The sequence below is a fragment of the Papaver somniferum genome, chromosome 9 (assembly GCF_003573695.1).
Source record: "Papaver somniferum cultivar HN1 chromosome 9, ASM357369v1, whole genome shotgun sequence".
NCBI lineage: Eukaryota > Viridiplantae > Streptophyta > Magnoliopsida > Ranunculales > Papaveraceae > Papaver > Papaver somniferum.
The window spans coordinates 5,562,665-5,580,946 of NC_039366.1; the positions used below are offsets into that span (position 1 = coordinate 5,562,665).

General features: G+C 34.9%; 1 protein-coding gene across 1 annotated transcript; it reads left to right on the forward strand.

The window, feature by feature from the left end:
* The first annotated feature begins 14,325 nt into the window (after positions 1–14,325).
* On the forward strand, positions 14,326–17,448 carry LOC113311214. Its single transcript, XM_026560058.1, has 5 exons — positions 14,326–14,500; positions 14,593–15,162; positions 15,250–15,390; positions 16,192–16,646; positions 16,780–17,448. Exons 1-5 carry the CDS (start codon positions 14,326–14,328, stop codon positions 17,446–17,448), a joined length of 2,010 nt encoding a protein of 669 aa, XP_026415843.1.
* Positions 17,449–18,282: the final 834 nt, after the last annotated feature.

Below are 18,282 nucleotides of genomic sequence, written 5' to 3' on the forward strand. Positions count from 1 at the left end.
GCAGAAATCGAAGGTTCAGGAGCAGTTGTAGAAGCACTTCCTTCCATTATATATGCATTGCTTAAACAAAGACGATAATGGGAGTTATAAAACATTTGAAAAGTAATGGAGGCATTTATCAAAGTTGCGAAGTATGTACCACAAAACAGAACTGAAATGCAAATAATGGGAAATTCAAGAGATCTGTATAAAGAATAACAGAACAATAATACATATGGACTTGGAAAACAACCACACAACTGTAAGAATAATCGTGAATGAGTTCAATTCTCATTGAGTTAGTTAGATATTCTTGAGCTTGATAGAAGACATACCTTTACCAACATTAGGGGAGAAACAGTAGAAGAAGTAGCTGAACTTCATTATTGACCAACTATAGTGCTAAAGTCTAAGGGATGGTAACCAAAAACAAAAAAAGCATAAGGGGATGACACTAAAATATCTACATGTAATTAATCCTTGTAGGGGTGACTAAAATGCCACTACTGAATATTTTTTTCAAGAGAACACAAATTTACTTTTTTCGGATCTAAAACCTATACAGCAATAATACATGAATAACATGACAAATTATGACCAGCAAATAAGGTACGGCAAGAACCAAACGAATCCATATGAACCAATGAGGAACTGAATCTGATTGAGTTCATTAAAAAAAATGAATCTCTCTCCCATGTGGAGGGGACTGTGTATATTAACTCTAAGAAGAGAGCTTATTGGTGGTGTGAAACAACAGAAATTTCTTATTGGTCGAAATACTTTCTGGTGGGGCCAGAAACTTTAAGAAGAGAGCTTTGTTCAGCTTTCAATCACAACAAAGAAAAATCACCTGAAATCATGTTATTAATACCAACTCGATAGTATCTAAACAAGTCAATGCTTGCCAGGAGAATGGGCTACATGCCCATAAACCACTAAAACGTGGTCCTAAACATGTAAAAGTTTGGGCTGGGTCAAGCGGACGCTAAAATATTTTGTCAAATATATATATATATATATCATTTAGCATGCACCGCTTTTTGGGATCATGGTTTTCTTGTGGGGATCATGATTTTATTTTGGGTAAGACATTAGAAGTAAATCTAGGCCCTTTATCTAAATATTTATATTAATACCTAAATTACCCTCCTGATTAATTTTGGATAATGATTAGTTAGTGTTAATAATAGTTAGTGTAATGATTAGTAAAATGATTAAGTTAAAGATAATTAGTGAGATTAAAAAATCAGATGATTTTTTTAAAAGAAGTAGAATTATTGAGAGAGCAAAGTTAGAGAAGATGAAGAAGGAAAACATGAAAAACGATGGATTTTACCAACCACAACCGGAGGAAGAGTATTTGGGTACCCAGGTATGCTTCAAATTTAGATAATGTTGGTTGAATTGCTCAAAATTTTCAAAAAATTGTAAACTTTTAGAATAGATTTGGGCTTGTTCAGTTACCTTATGTGAAGAACAGGTTACTAAACTCATCTGAAAGTACAGTTCGGTTACTTTTTCTAAACACGCAAATTACAGAACTCGCTCTTTAATGGAGGTTTTTAGTCGTTCGATTAACAGACATGTCACCGAACTTTTTTTATAGGATTTACAGAGTAATGTTCGGTTGGTTCGCAAACTTTAACCCAACAACATATCTAACCGTACTCGACATGTATGCAATTAGTGAAGAGTTCGGTTTGTTAAGATTTTTTGCGAACAAACCGAACATAGTGGGACAAGTTCGGTCAAATTGAAACTCAACATAGTAGGAAAAATAGCACAGTTCGGTTACATTGTTTTTTTTTTTGTTTTTGTAATATAGGTAGAGTTCGGTTACTAGATAGTTTTAGAAATTTTTGCGAACTAACCGAACAAAGTAGGCAAAGTTCGGTTAAATCATAACTCAACATAGTGGAAAAAATAAAACAGTTCGGTTACATTGGTTTTTTTTTTTTTTATTATGGTTAGAGTTCGGTTACTAACTAGTTTTAGAATTTTTTGGGAACCAACCGAACACAATATATTGGTTTTCAATGAGGAGTTCGGTTAAAACTATTTTTTGCGAACCAACCGAACTCAGAGTTCGGTTACGAAAAATTAAATTCGTTATAAACGAAGTGTTCTTCGTGTTCTTGGTTTCAGAATGTTCGGTTACAAAACTAGTTTTTTTAAAACTATTCCTAACCGAACATGCCACTTTAACTTCCATTTAAACCATATTTTGATGATTTCTACTCAATTTTCCCAATCAAAGAACGAATTAAAAAGATTGATGGGTTTTTCAATCGAACAAGGAACATAAGGAAAGAGAGAAGAAGAAGAGAATAATTTTTTTTTCAAAACTAATTTTTTTTGATTCCCCTCCTGTTTTTGTTTTTGACTTTGATATTGGTTAATAAATTCATTTAGATTAGATGTATATGATTTAGATTTATATAGTTATTAAGTTAGTTTTAACTTAAATTAAAGTAAAGGGTAAATATGTATTTACCTAACTTTAGAACACCCCTTATAAGTATAGGGAGTTTGGCCTAATAAGACCATGGTCCCCAAAAAAACCATGGTCCCTAAAAAATGATTCTTTAGCATGCTGGTCAGTAAGACTATCATTTCTTGGTTCTTCCACATATGAGATAGATGGATGACAATTGCAGGAATCAAATCAGTTGCCAATTGCGGTTTACAGATAACAATCATCACACAAGTTAGAACTATTCATCGAACTACAGTAAAACTTCGATAAATTAATTACTTCGCTAAAATAATAAAATTTTCTGGTCCCAACTAGGCTTGCACAACCTAAATTTTAACTCCACAAATTAATAATTTCGCTAAAATAATAATTTTTTTCGGTCCCAAAATTATTAATTTATGGAAATTTTACTGTACTAATCAAACTTACTATCCATATTGTAGTTTATACTCTACAACCTTGCTATATGAACAACTGTACACGAAAATCAAAAGATAGATTGGAGAATTTTATAGTTAGGAAAAGCACCGCCACAAGCAAAATCGCAGAACACCCAAACCAGCAGTAGATGAACCATACACGAGATTGATACGGGACGTATTTGGGGTTGGGATAATTGTTTCCAAGATTTGATGATATCTTGGATATCTATTACTTTTGGTATCTTACTGTTAGCATTTTATAGTTTCTTATTATGTTTATCTTGTTTAGGAAAGTTCTAGACTCTAGGATTTATGTTTGCAGGCTATAAATAGCCTTTTTTTATTGTCATTTCAATTTAGCTGCGACTCTCTATTATTTGATTAATGAAACTGTTAAGTTTGTTTGGTTAACATCATTGTTATTCTCTTTTAACTCTTGGATTAGAGTCTTTGCTCCTGCATTGGAGTTTCTATCATCACCATTAAGGAGTGGATTCTCCTTCTCTTTTATCGCTTCCGTTTGTGCCGTACCAGGTGGTAATCAGAGCAGGTTTTCTTGCGCTGTTCGTCCGTGAGGCCGCCTAGAAGAATCAATCGAGAATTCATGTGATTTCTAGGTTTTTCATCAAAAAAGAAAAAAAAAATCACAAAAAAAAGACAAAAAAAGAAAATCAGTTGTGGGAAGATTTGGGATCTTGTTCATCAAAGTAGTGCTCATCAGTTTGGTAAGATCTCTAAATTCTTTGTTGCTTATCGATTGGGGCTTTAGAATCAAACAGTTTTTATATTGATCACGTGCGTGCAGTGGAAGAGGCGTTTGTCTTATTTAGATCAGAAACAAATAAGTTATTTTGGGTTTATACTTGTGATTAGAAAAGATTAATCCCATTTAACTACTTTACTGTTGTTTCTCACTTGTTCATCAAACCCAACCACACCTTTCTTTAAGTCATTAGACATGATTATATATTATGCGACATAGAGCAGTTTTTCTACTGCAAACAATGAAACAATTAGGCTGCCGAAATTTTCTAGAGTAATCAATGGGACCGTATGCCGTTTTATCATGAATGCTGCTTGCATTGACAATTTGGTGTCAAGAAGAACGGTGGAGTCCTTAGGTATGGAAATGGATCGGTATCCTTATCCAGATCGGATCAAATGTGTCAACATGGGACAATTACCTATATCGGTGTTTGCAGATTTCCGTTGTCAATCGGTAAGGTATATTCTGATTCAATTATTAGTAAAGTTGTTGACATGGATTTATATGATATTGATATTGTGTTGGGAAAGCCATGCGTGCTCAAAGTTGGTGGCAAGCAGAGATGCTGTGACAATTCATATGAGTTTCGTTGGGGAAAGACAAATGTAATTTTAATACCAGGGTCTAGACCTACGAAAGAAGCCGAGGAAGTGAAGTCCAGTACTTAAAGCCAAGCACTTGAAAACATGAATACTTCCATTCAATTAACCGAAGACGGTAAGGTGTACGAGAACTTTGTGAGTAATATTTATGCATGATCCTTTTGTTATGTTTGGTGCTGCAACTTTCGTCTGATGCCATCAAGATTTTGCTTGGAACGTTTCGTGGGAGTTCTTACATTCCAAGGCAGGGGACAAACAACATGGGTTGCTAATTCGTTACGTGCCTACCAAATTTAATTTATATGCGGAAGGTTTAGTGATCCCAATGCACAACTCAAGGTCAACTTGTGTTATTAGCGGCAGTTACAAATTTCTCTCTTCAGTTTGTCATTTTCTGTTTAAACTCGAGACGAGTTTCGTCGCAGTAGGAAAGCCTGATACGGGACGTATTTGGGGTTGGGATAACTGTTTCCAAGATTTAGTGAAATCTTGGATATCTATTACTTTTGGGTTTATGTTTGCAAGTTGTAAATAGCCTTTTCTATTGTCATTTCAATTTAGCTGTGGCTCGCTATTATTTGATTAATGAAACTGTTAAGTTTGTTTGGTTAAACACCATTGTTATTTTCTTTTAACTATTGGATTAGAGCCTTTGCTCATGGATTGGAGTTTCTATCATCACCATTAAGGAGTGGATTCTCCTTCTTTTTTATCGCTTCGCTTGTGTCATACCAGAGATTAGACAAAAAATATTATCTATTTTGTCTATTCATCCATCTGTGGGGTTTACTACAGACTTCGCTTCCTAATTAAATACGAATAGTGATCAACCAAACCATTTCAATAATGATTCTCTCGTTTATATAACAGTACCACTATCTGCTATTGAGAGCTTAAAACATTGCTCACATTGTGAGTAATTTGGTCCATAGTTTCATGGCAAAAAATTGCAACAGATGTTCAATAATTGGTTTGAATGCTTCAAAAAGGGGAAAAAAAATTGGTTTGTAAATTGCTTTAAGGCATTTATCAAATAATTTCTTCCAACATATAGGCTTATAAATAATCCCATTTAAAACACTGCTAACATTTAGCATTTCATAGATCGCCACTGAGTACTTCTTCCAAGCCTTGATTCTACAATAAATGTTGGCAGTGCTTAACCCAGCAGGGGGTAATTTCTCAACTAATTTTTGTTCAATAACTATCAGGTAGCCGGATTTAAATCGTTTATTACATTTCCACTTGCCACCGAGCCTAAGTACTGTCAAGATATCAACTAATATATCTTTTTCAGACTATCTTGAAATTCCTGAATTACACCTTGTAGCATGTGACTTCAATTTCCTCCCCCATCTTAATCTTTTGCCACTAGATCTCCAAAACAAGGAATGTTATACCTATTTTAAGAGTTAGTGGCCACGAGTGATTATATAGTATTTCAATATTTTTCCAAATTACAACTAAAAACCACAATAAAAAAATTCCTTGACACAATTTTTATAGGCACACAATATTCTGAAAATATCGATTTTATCAACCCCATACATAAATTATATGAACATGGACTTTAAGTGAGAAGCACAAACAATATGCAACTCCTAACGGGTGCACATTGCAAAAAAAAAAAAGACAAACAAATATAAACGAATTTCAAACTGCACTAAACATTAGCGGTTCATGACATTGCATTCACTGTTTCTAGCCATTAGTATTATGGATAATTCACAATATAAGCGCGTATGCACCATGTCCTATGTCTACTCGAAAATACTATTGCAATTTTTTCTTTAGGAAATCAATTACAAAGATATCTTCTTTAAGTGTTATAACACGAGCTATATCGGGCAGTCTTATACTGGATACATCATCGCATGTTGGGGTTTAGCATTCCTAATTGTTGAGTATGCCCGTAAATTAATATATAACTTGGACAACTTGTTTAACCCGTGATTCCGCTCTCTTCAGGTTGTTTGTGGTAAAGCTGTTTCGAGTCGGTTCTTCATATATTTTACTTTGATAAATTTAACGTTGTTGTTTAATTGTTGCAAGATTCCAACAATCTTAACACGTTAGAGTTCCTTGTAACAATGGAAAAGAACAACGTTGAAATACCAAAAAAGTTCAACGGAAAGGAATTCAAGCAATGCATCAAATTAAGCTTTTAGAAGTATATGGAATGGTATGTCTTCCTTGGCGTTGTATCTTCCGTCTACTGACAAATAGAGCTTTGATGAGCTGACATATAAAGACTGTTAATATATTAAGGATAATATATTATTTCCTAGTATATAGGATATTTGCTTTATCGTAATATTTGGCTCTATATATTCATAAGCTGTGTAACCAGAATTGATAAGATTATCATAATAAGAATTATCTTCTACTCGATCCTATATTTGTGAAGATGGTATCTATGAGCTAGGGTTCTTGAATCATAGGTAGTGATTCAGAATTATACCAAAATAAATCAAAACAAAAAAGGTAGATGGAAAATAATATGCTCCTATTATCGTTCAATCTGAAGGTGCAGCATTCAAAGCTGGGATTATTCTTGATGAAAAAAACTATGATTTGTGGTCACAAATCATGGAGATGCATATTGCTGAAAAAGAAAAAACCTCCTTTATTATGGGAAGGACAAGAAAACCTACCGAGGAAGATCCAAGAAATGAGAAGTGGCACACAGATAATCAAAAGGTCAAGAGATGGTTTTTGATATCTATGTCACCTGAAATCATGAAGAGATATATTTGGTTACCTACTGCTAGAGAGATTTGGGATGCATTATCTAAATCCTTTTATGATGGAGATGATGAGAAGCGGGAATTTACTCTAAATCGACGAGCGTTTTCGGCAAAACAAAATGGCAGAGCACTCTGAATTTGTTATGGAGAACTAACTAAAATATTTGGAGAGCTGGATCATGGTGACAAGGTGGTTATGGAGAATTTTAATGATATTGAAGCCTATCAAAAATCAATTCAGCGCCTAAGGGTGCATATATTCCTTGCTGGATTAGATGAAAGTTTGAGCAGATCCGTGGTGAAATCTTGAGAAATGATCCTATTCCTGAATTGGAATCATGTTATGCACTCATTCGTCGTGAATCTGTTCGACGTACAACGATGGCAAAAGAATCGGAAGAAGTTGAACCCGCTGCTACGGAAGCTCGAAACCGGTACAATCAAAAAGGGTCTTTTCAGAGATACTCAAAGACTGAGGTGGACAAGTCATCACTTAAGTGTACACACTGTAATCAATCTGGATATACAATTGACATGTGTTTCGAGTTGGTTGGATATCCATATTGGTGGGATCAAAATCTAGAGAGATAGAAGGAGACAAAGAAAAATTCTGGTGCTCCAATGGCTTAAACAAAGAAAAGAAAGGATTCCATGGTAATATCTGCATTAGTAGCAAGGACAGGTAACGATGGTATGTTTTTAAATGTTTCTTCACTTGTTTCGAATAATTCATGGATAGTTGATTCCGGTGCCACGGACCATATGACATGTGATTCTAAACAAATCTCTCCCCTTAAACCATCCTTACAAAAAACAGTCTCTACTGCAAATGGCTCACAAACTCCAATTACTGGTGAAGGGTCAATATCTCTCACTGAAACTTTAAACTTAGATTCTGTCTTAATAGTTCCTACATTAGACTGTAATCTCCTATCAGTTTCCCAAATAACTAATACTTTACATTGTGTAGTGATATTTTGGCCTGACTGTTGTGTTTTTAAGGACATCACAACGAAGCAAACGATTGGTTATGGTGTTAAGCGTGGGAAGATATATTATCTGGATTTGGTGTCAAGTAGTTCGGATAAGCTGCGTCAAACTCTTCTTGCTGATGGTTCTGAGGGGGAAGACAAAAATCTCAAATTTTGTTATGGCATCGACGATTGGGACATGCGTCGTTTGGTTATTTAAAAAATTATTTCCTAGTTTTTTGCAAAACTTGATATTTCTAGTTTTCATTGTGAAGTATGTGAACTTGCAAAAAGCCATCGTGCTTTTTTCCATTATCATTCAATAAGAGTCCAGTTCCTTTTATGATCATACACTCTGATGTTTGGGGGCCATCTAAAACTACTACCTGGGTGGTTCAAGATGGTTTGTTACTTTTATTGATGATTGCACTAGAATGACGTGGGTGTGTCTCATGAAAAACAAAAGTGAAGTTACCGCCTTGTTTCAAAAGTTCCATAAGATGATTAACACTCAGTACAAAAACAGATTCAAGTACTTCGTAGTGATAATGGTGGTGAATATATGGATTCTGACCTTCAACATTATTTGGAGGGACACGATTATTCATCAAACTACTTGCTTAATACGCCTCAGCAGAATGGAGTAGCAGAGAGAAAGAATTCACTTACTGGAAGTGGTTTGTGCTTCATTGATAGAAGCACATATGCCATTGATGTATTGGGGAGAGGCACTTACTTCTGCAGCGTATCTTATAAATCGAGTGTCATCCACTACCATTGTGTTTCAAACACCTCATCAAGCTCTTACTGAAGCAGTTGTGGATCCAACTGTTCCTAATCTGCCTCCTCATGTGTTTGGTTGTGTAGCTTATGTTCATCTGCATAAGAACAAACATGATAAGTTGGCTCCTAGAGCTATAAAGTGTGTATTTGTGGGATATGCAACAACTAAAAAGGTATATCGTTGCTATCATCCTCCAACCAAAAGAATGTTTGTTACTTTGGATATTGTATTTCATGAAGATACTATGTATTTCTCATGTGATTCTGAACTTCAGGGGGAGTACCATAAGGAAATTCAGACTCTTAACTATGATGAAGATATATCGGAAATTGATGTATCCGTTATTGTCAACTCTGATGATATGGTAAGAGAATCTATTGATGAAGGTTCTTCAAGAGAAGAAACAGAAAGTACAGTATTGGATCGTGATATAGAGATTCAAGATGAGGTTATGATAGAAGAGATTCCAGAGTCTACATTACCTCAAGAAGATGAAACACCAAACCAATCATCTGCTACGGATGTTCTTGAAGAATCAAGGAAAAAACTTCCACAACGTGTAAACAGAGGTATTCCTAAAACCAGATATGAACCTGAAATCTCTAGTAAGGTTAAGTACCCTATGAGTCATTATGTCTCTCACCATCGTTTGTCTAAAGCTAAATAAGGAATTCGTGAATCAACTATCTACTGTTTTTATTCCTAACAATGTGCAAGAAGCATTAGCTGATCTAAAATGGACAACATATATAGAAGAAGAAATGAGGTCCCTTTTTCAGAATGATACTTGGGATTATGTTGATTGTCCAAAAGGAAGAAAGATTTTGGGGTGTCGTTGGATTTTCACCAATAAATACAAGGTAAATTGTGAGATTAGTCGTTATAAAGCAAGATTATTTGCTAAAGGGTACAACCAAACTTATGGTATCGACTATACATAAAATTTTGCTCCAGTAGCGAAAATCAACACAGTACGAGTCTTGGTATCGCTTGCTGCAAACTTGGATTGGCCTTTGCAGCAGTTTGATGTAAAGAATGCCTTATTGCATGGTGAATTAACTGAAGAAGTTTACATGGAGCTCCCACCTAGTATTTCAGTTCCAGGATCTCATGGTAAGAAGGTATGTAAGCTAAAAAAGTCATTGTATGGACTAAAACAATCTCCAAGGGCCTGGTTTGGCAGATTCACCAAATCTATGAAGAACTTTGGATATCTTCAGAGTAATTCTGATCATACTTTGTTCATAAAGAAAAGGAAGGATAAAATTACTGCTCTTATCATATATGTAGATGATATGGTGGTGACAGGAAATGATCCAGAGGAGAGGAAATCTTTGCAAAGATACTTATCAAAGGAATTTCAAATGAAAGATCTTGGTTCATTGAAATACTTCCTTGGGATTGAAGTTTCTCGATCCGGTGAAAGAATTTTCTTATCACAAAGGAAATATTTTCTTGATTTGCTAAAAGAAGTGGACATGTCAGCATGCCATCCATTCCATACACCTTTAGAAGAAAAGGTAAATCTATGTATTGAACCTGATCAAGTTCCTGCTGATAAAATGAGATATCAAAGACTTGTGGGGAGATTGATGTATCCATCTCACACAAGGCCAGATCTTGCTTATGCACTCAGTGTTGTTAGTCAATTCATGCACAATCCAGGTGAACAACACATGGATGCAGTTTTACGTATTTTGAGGTATTTGAAATCTGCTCTTGGAAAAGGAATTTTATTCTCTAAAAATGAAGATTATAGAAAGGTTGTGGCATATAAAGATTCCGACTATGCAGGAGAAATAGATGGCATACGTTATACTGCAGGCTACTTTATCTTTGTGGGAGGTAACTTAGTTACTTGGAGAAGTAAGAAACAAAATATTGTTACACGATCAAGTGCAGAGGCTGAATTCAGAGGTATGGCAGATGGCATTTATGAAACTTTGTGGTTGAGGCTTCTCCTTAAGGATTTGGAGGTTCCTCTCAAGGATCCTATTACTCTGTATTGTGATAACAAAGTTGCGCGTGATATTGCTCATAATCCTGTTCAGCATGATCGTACTAAACATGTGGAGGTTGACAGGTTCTTCATCAAAGAGAAGTTGGACAACAACATGATTGAGCTGCAACCTGTTCGTTCTGAAGAACGACTTGCAGATATTCTCACACATGGAATGCCAAGCAAAAAATACTTGAGTTTTCTGGACAAGTTGGGCATGTGTGATATCTATGCACCAACTTGAGGGGGAGTGTTAATATATATCCTTATTTAAGGATAATATATTGTTTCCTAGTATATATGATCTTTGCTTTATCGTAATATTTGGCTCTATATATTCATGAGCTGTGTAACCAGAATTGATAAGATTATCGCAATAAGAATTATATTCTTCTCGATACTATATTTGTGAAGAGAGACATCATTCAGTTTAGAAATAGCTACATACATCTGGTATCTTACCTCAGATCCACCCAAGGTTGATGCAGTTCAATTTTGCACAGTTACTTCCAGTTGCATTGTAAAGTCTAAATAAAGTAATTGGACCGGCAAACACATTCATTCACCATTCAGTGTCCTACAAGTTGTTGAATTCTGGAACCCACTGATATCGCCTCTTCCAAACCAAATAAACTGACAGAACTTGAATTGGGAACTTGCATTCGCTGCTTTGTAAGATACCCGTAAATCTAGAGACAAAAGGATAACAAATAGAAGATTCAATTTCAGGAACTCATTAATCCAGAGACAAAATCCCTTCTACTACAACCACACGAATATAAGAATACAACTTTTCAATCAAAATCATCTTTAAACCTTTCAGAAAATTAGATGGATTCTTTAAAGACTATTTTCGATCGAACTAGTAAAACCACAGTAGACATACAACAAGCATGCTAATAAAACAGATGTTCTCAAAGCTGACAAAATCATTTTTTTGAACCTAATGACCATTTCAGACTGATAACATACCCACAAAGTACCATTAATAGAGCATTTCAGTAGCAAAACACATATCATGTTCAACAACAGAATATATACCATTTCAGGAACAACTCATAACCAACTATACAGACCTAATTGCAAAAATTCCTAAATTGGAAACCCTAATTTTAAAATCGATTTGAAAAGCCTTAAATTGAAACCCTATACTAAACAAAAAACCCTAATTTTAAAATCGATTTGAAAAGCCTTAAATTGAAACCCTATACTAAACAAAAAACCCAAATTTCATAACAACAAAGAAGAGAAACAGAGTTAAGTTCGTGAAAATATACCTTCTTGGAGTTGCAGCAGTGTTGTTGTTCATTAATCCTTCATCAACCATTATCTTCTTCCCCATTTCTTCAAAAAACATAAATTACTCGCTAGAAATTAATTAGGTTTCCACCAGAAAATGCACTCTATCAACTGGTTTATGCATAGAAAACAAACTCAGATCTTGCTTCTTTATATACTGATAGAGTAACAAAATTCTGCGAGAAATCCTAACCAATTTCTGGCGGGAAATATCTTGATAATGATACATCAGTTGAATTAGTTTGGGATATATCCTAAATTGATGCGTGTAATCTTCTCAAACCAGATTGTTTTCTCTACTCTCCCGCCATCTTCTGTAACAACGAAATCTTTCGTTTGATCTTCCCATATTCGATAGAGTTGAAACAAAGAAGAAAGGTTACATGTGTCATTTTCCTTTACTAGACATTAACACCCGAACAACACCTTGACCTTCAACTGACAGATCAGCTAGGCCCCACTTCTCTATACATATTTGACTGGTAACTTTTAACGGCAGGGCAGTTTTATATGTTTTGAAAATAACGGGTTCACAAATGTATATGGGCCCACAAATTTGGGATAGAAATGACTAATACCCTGAAAAAAGTGTATATTGAAAATAGATTATGTGGCGCTTACTGTACGTTGATGTGGCGGCATAATAATTTAGAATTGTTAAAAATGAACGAGGAATCGACACATCAGCCTAAACGATTCACCTTTACATAAAAAAGTATTGATGATTCATGAACTTGTCTCCCTTGGGCTAGCTCTTCTTTATAATTCATTAACAAACCAACTAAATAGTATTCACCTTTTTATATTTCACTCCCAGAAACCTCATAGTACCTGCAAATCAATCTTGATTTCTTTATCTTAATTACAAATTTATTTGGAAAATAAATACAAATATGTCGCATAGAATTCATGTCAAAATAAGATTTGACTGTTCAACTTAAATGTCTACTATTGTTAATCAACTTCTAGGATTCTTCTTTTCTAAGCAAATATTATTACTTTATATCCGTTCTAACATTTGCATAAGTATCCTAAACAATAAAAATCTCAAATGTATTGTTCAGTCTCCTCCACCATCTCAGACTGTAGGGATTTTTACAAAGCAATTTTAAGGATCTCAAGAATTAAACATAACAACATATACTACTTTGTTGCTTTTTTTTTGCGGATTATATTGACCTCCTACTAACTTAACATAACATGTACAAAAACATTCAAATGGATGAAGATATAGGTGAATAAAAACATGGGAAATGACTGGTTAGCTTCCTGTCACGTAAAAAAAAAACATTTATTGACATGGAAATTACACCAATTTGCAATCTTTGCTGATTGAGAAAATTCATTCATACATGGCAGTTAGCACGACAACGTTGGAGGTCTTTGTTAATTTAAGAAATTTAAAATCGGCCTTGAGCCTAAACTTGACATTAGCCAAGTTTAGGTGACCAGAGTTGAAAACTCATCAAGATGCCTCAGATGGAATTTCGGCAATTCAAAATTCAGTTTTAAAACCAATCTGATCAGATATGTAGACTTATCATAGACAGTAAAGAAGATATACAAACTAACAAATTTCAAAGTGCATTAAAAGTAAACTTGTTTAATGTCACTAGCTAGCTGGAGATTAAAGCTTAAACAAATTACCCATTTCTCAAAACTAATTCAAAATCCAATACCAAAAATCTGGTCGGTAATCGAAAACACCTGAATCTCTGTTGATAACTTTTATTATTCGACTAGTACCTAAGTTTTTATTTTTATTTAAATTCTAGTACCTGAAAATAGAAAGGGATTCTTTCACTCCATTGATTAATTGTTAGAGATTTATGTTTTACTTTACTATCAAGAGTTTTCTAATATTCCTTTCTTTTACTGAGGGTTTATGTTTTTACTCTATTCATAATTGAAGACTTGAAGTCATCTGGATTCCAGACACTAATATTTATGGTGTCTCAATTTTTCATGGCTTGTATCATTCATCACCATCTCACTCTCCTCCATTGCAACTTTCTATTAATTTTTGCCCGAAAATTCGAAAAGAGTTTGATATATCACATTTGATCAATACCAGTCACTATGTCAACCAATACTATCTCTACTGTAGGGGATGATTATCGGTTGCACGAAACAATAAGGCTTTCTACAAAAAATATTGTGCCCAGTATCGAAAGAGTTGAAGCAAGCATTGCTGGTATACAAGCTTTGCTTTGTTGAGTCGTTGAGTCTCAAGCCCAGATTCAACAGCAAGGAGTCGATAATCAACAACAAATGATAGAGATGTTAAAGATACTAGCAAATAAAAATACTAATAGTATCCATAATGCTGGTATGTTTAATGATAAAGCTGCAGGAAATAATAGATCAGACGACATCCCTAATGAACAAAATCCTAGTGTTCCAACAATTTGTGATGAAATAGAAAATGAATCATCACAAATTAATGAGCGACACGGTACGTAGTTATTCTATTTAGTAACACATGGAGATATTTTTATTCTATTTTTATGAATTTCTACATTAATTTCTCTTTCTCCTGCTTTTCAGTTTGCAACCATTATGATGAAGAGGTTAACCAGGAGGATAATCAAGTAAATACACTTAATATTGATGGATATCAGCCTCTATTCAAAGCAATAGATGTACTAGACTGGAAAACGGTTAAGAAATATATACACGATCACCAAACAACCATTAAAGAAATCTTCATAACAAGAGATTCGAGAAAGGAAATTCATACTATTCTCAACGCAGCTGCATGCTGTCACCAGTTTACGTTTCTGAAGGAATTTCTGAAAATGGTGCCGCCAGAAATGCTTGAATTTGTGGACCCAGATGTTGGGTATACAATATTGCACAAAGTTGCTCACTTGGGAGAAGCAAAATTTGTGATGGCGTTGGTGGAGAAGAACTCCAACCTGATGCAAATCCGGAGTTCCAGTAACGATAAACAACAATGTGTGCCACTCGTCACGGCGGCTGGAAGTTGTGTTTCAGATGGACAAAAGGAAGTGGTGGAGTATCTATGGTCTGTAACTAGAGACACCCACCCAAGTCCATTCACTGGTGAACAGGTTTCTGTGCTACTCATCGGTTTAGTGAGAGCCAGTATGTATGGTAAGTATATATACTAAAAAGTAACAAGACAAATTTGGAAATTACGCACATAATCTGAGAAGCTTAGTGACAAAATCTGATTTGCAGGTATTGCATTATCTGTATGCCAACGATTCCCAGGATTGGTGAAAGTGGAAATGGCGGAGGTATTAAATATTATTGTGGAGAGACCGTTTGCATTTTTAAGTGGATCAAACCTAAACTGGTGGCAACGCAGCATCTATGCATGTGAGTCGAATAGACTGTATATCTTCACTTTTAGCTGTACGTGTTCCTTTTCCTTGTCCAGAAAATCTGATAGTTATGTTGGTTCCGTGAAGTAATTGAAGTGGATATAGATAGTCCACATGACGGAGGCATCCACCGAGAAAAACAAAAGGTTTTGGAGAGCGCCAATGAAGAAGACGAAGAGAATCCTCCTGAAACCTCAAAAATCTCCTCCTCGACTAATAACAGATCATCCATAACCAAGTACATCTCAATCTACTTCCTGCGCTCCATTAAACGAGGTTTTGTTCTTAGAAACTTCCACTTATTGTTATGATATCATATCAAATCTGCAACATGCAACAATGACATAACTTGATATAGATAACGATGTTGCATCATAGGGAATGTAGCTTTAATTTTGATGTAGATCGGTATGAAGCTAGGTCTTTCCATTATTATGCAATTTAATTAAGTCACTATACTTGATTCAATAGGATACAGTTAGATCAAAAGTTCGAACAAATGTAATAACCACTTTATACAAATTAAAGGTCTCCATGTTCAATACCTCTCTAGGGAGAAATCGTTGTTCAAACAATACAGGTTTCATGTCTTATTGTCTTAATTTGACCTAGATATCTCTGTGCATGTATACCTTAGACATTGCACTGATGATGAGTCTTCATCAAACAAACTAAGGTGATGGTCACAAACGTCATACCCAAATGTTATTTGGAGTGTGCCGCATGAATCATACTTGAGTGTCAGTCTATTATATATAGCTTCAAGGGTCATGCTTTGTAGTGCTTGTTATTTCAGTGCCTCTTATCAGGAAGTTATACGATCAAAAGTTAATGCACAAACAAGCTGTTGCGTTGACAAAGTATTTCCTAGCACTGCTACAGAAAAAAAGATTGGACAAGGTGGGCGTTAAAGAAATCTTTCTCAAATTAAATTTGTTGAAGATGGCTATGAAATTCGGAACCACAGAATTCGTACTGGAGTCTTTACGGGTATTTCCTTTCCTATGTTTGCATGAAAATGAGGGAGATATAAGTCACACATGTTTAAAGTTGGTCCTCCGCGAGCGGAATGAAATGATATATAATTTCATGTGTATCCTAAAACAAGGAAACCTACGCGATATGGTTTCTACACTCGACGAGAGCAATAATAGTATCCTTCATTACTGTGCCGAGTTACCTCATAACCGACGACTCAATGCTATATCTGGTGCAGCATTTCAGATGCAACAAGAAATACAATGGTTCAAGGTAAATTTATCATACTTACGAAATGACATTCCTAAATCTGCCTGAGTTGTACTTTTCAATGTGAGAAATTTAATCACCGTTTAAGGATATTAATTTTTTGTATATACGCAATCTAAGTTTTTATTTTGTCCAGTGGGTGGAAAGTACAATGGTACCAGCAGATAGGTTTGTAAGAAACAAAGATGGCGATACAGCTCACATGTTATTCACGGAGAAGCACAAGGGACTGATGAAGGAAGGAGAGAAGTGGATGAAAGATTTATCTACATCGTGCATGGTAGTAGCTGCTCTAATATCTACTGCAGCATTTACCGCTGCTATCACAGTACCTGGAGGAAACCATGCTAATGGTCTTCCAGTATTATTGAATTGGAATTCTTTTATGGTATTTGTCGCAGCAGATTCCTTGGCTCTTTTCTCCTCGATCATATCAGTGCTAATGTTCTTGGCTGTATTCACATCACGGTATTCTGAAGAAGATTTCTTAAAAGCCCTACCACAAAGACTAATATTAGGTCTTGCAACACTATTCATATCGATGGCCAGCATATTGGTTTCATTTGGAGCAACTTTTATAATTATTCTCGGAAAACGGATTCATTGGGCTCCGGTATCTGTATCGCTCTTCAGTTGTGCTCCAGTACTATTGTTTGGGTTTCTGCAATTCCCATTGTTTGTTGAAATGGTAATTTCCACTTACTGGCCTATAATTTCACGGAAACAAGACTATCGTATTTATGAGCCATACTTCTCAGAAACAGAGTGGACTATGTTCTTGGGAAAGAAAAAGGGTGAGAGGTGAACCATGAATTAAAGAACACAAAGACGCTAATACTGAAAACAATTGTGGATTCGAATCATGCAAAGCTTGGCCCTTTTGTTGTTGGTTTTCAGTTTTTTTTTCTTCTGTTGTGGACAAATTATGTATATTTCTGCTTTTTCTTTCACGTTTTTTGGAATTTGGTTCAGTCTCTAATTTTTTCTTTTATCAAAGTACGTACTCTATTGGAGACTTGGAGTTGCTCGTATTGTAATGTAAAACACATGGATAATTAGTTGAAGTTTCAGTCATTTGTATAGACGAGACAAGAACATTCAAATGGATGAATTTTCACGTAAAGTAAAACATGAAGAAATGATTATTGAACAGCCGGTCACACATAAAATTTATTGACATGAAAATTTGCACATATCTGCAACTTCGGATGACAAATCAGTCATACTATTTAACACGACAATATTCATAAACACTTTTGTTATAGGGAGGAAGTCTTTGGATCAAGGGAGTGGAAAAATCATAGTCAACCCATCCAATACTACCGATTCAAAATCATAGACAACTCTATCCTTATACAAAACCCCCCTTCCAAAACAACCCAATACTCAAATCATATTATCCCACTGCTTGTTCTTCTTTCCATCAACAACGAAGAGAAAACATAAACCACAGAATTGTTTCTCAAAACCTCTCAAAACCCAGAATTGTTCTTCTTTCATGTTTTATTATTAAATGGTTTGATTTTTACTTGATCTTTTATTTTACAATTTGAAATTGAGAATTAAGAATTGTTCACTAAGTGGTTTTGATTTTGTTCTGTGATGAATGTATAAATTTATGGATTAAGATTGGTGATTT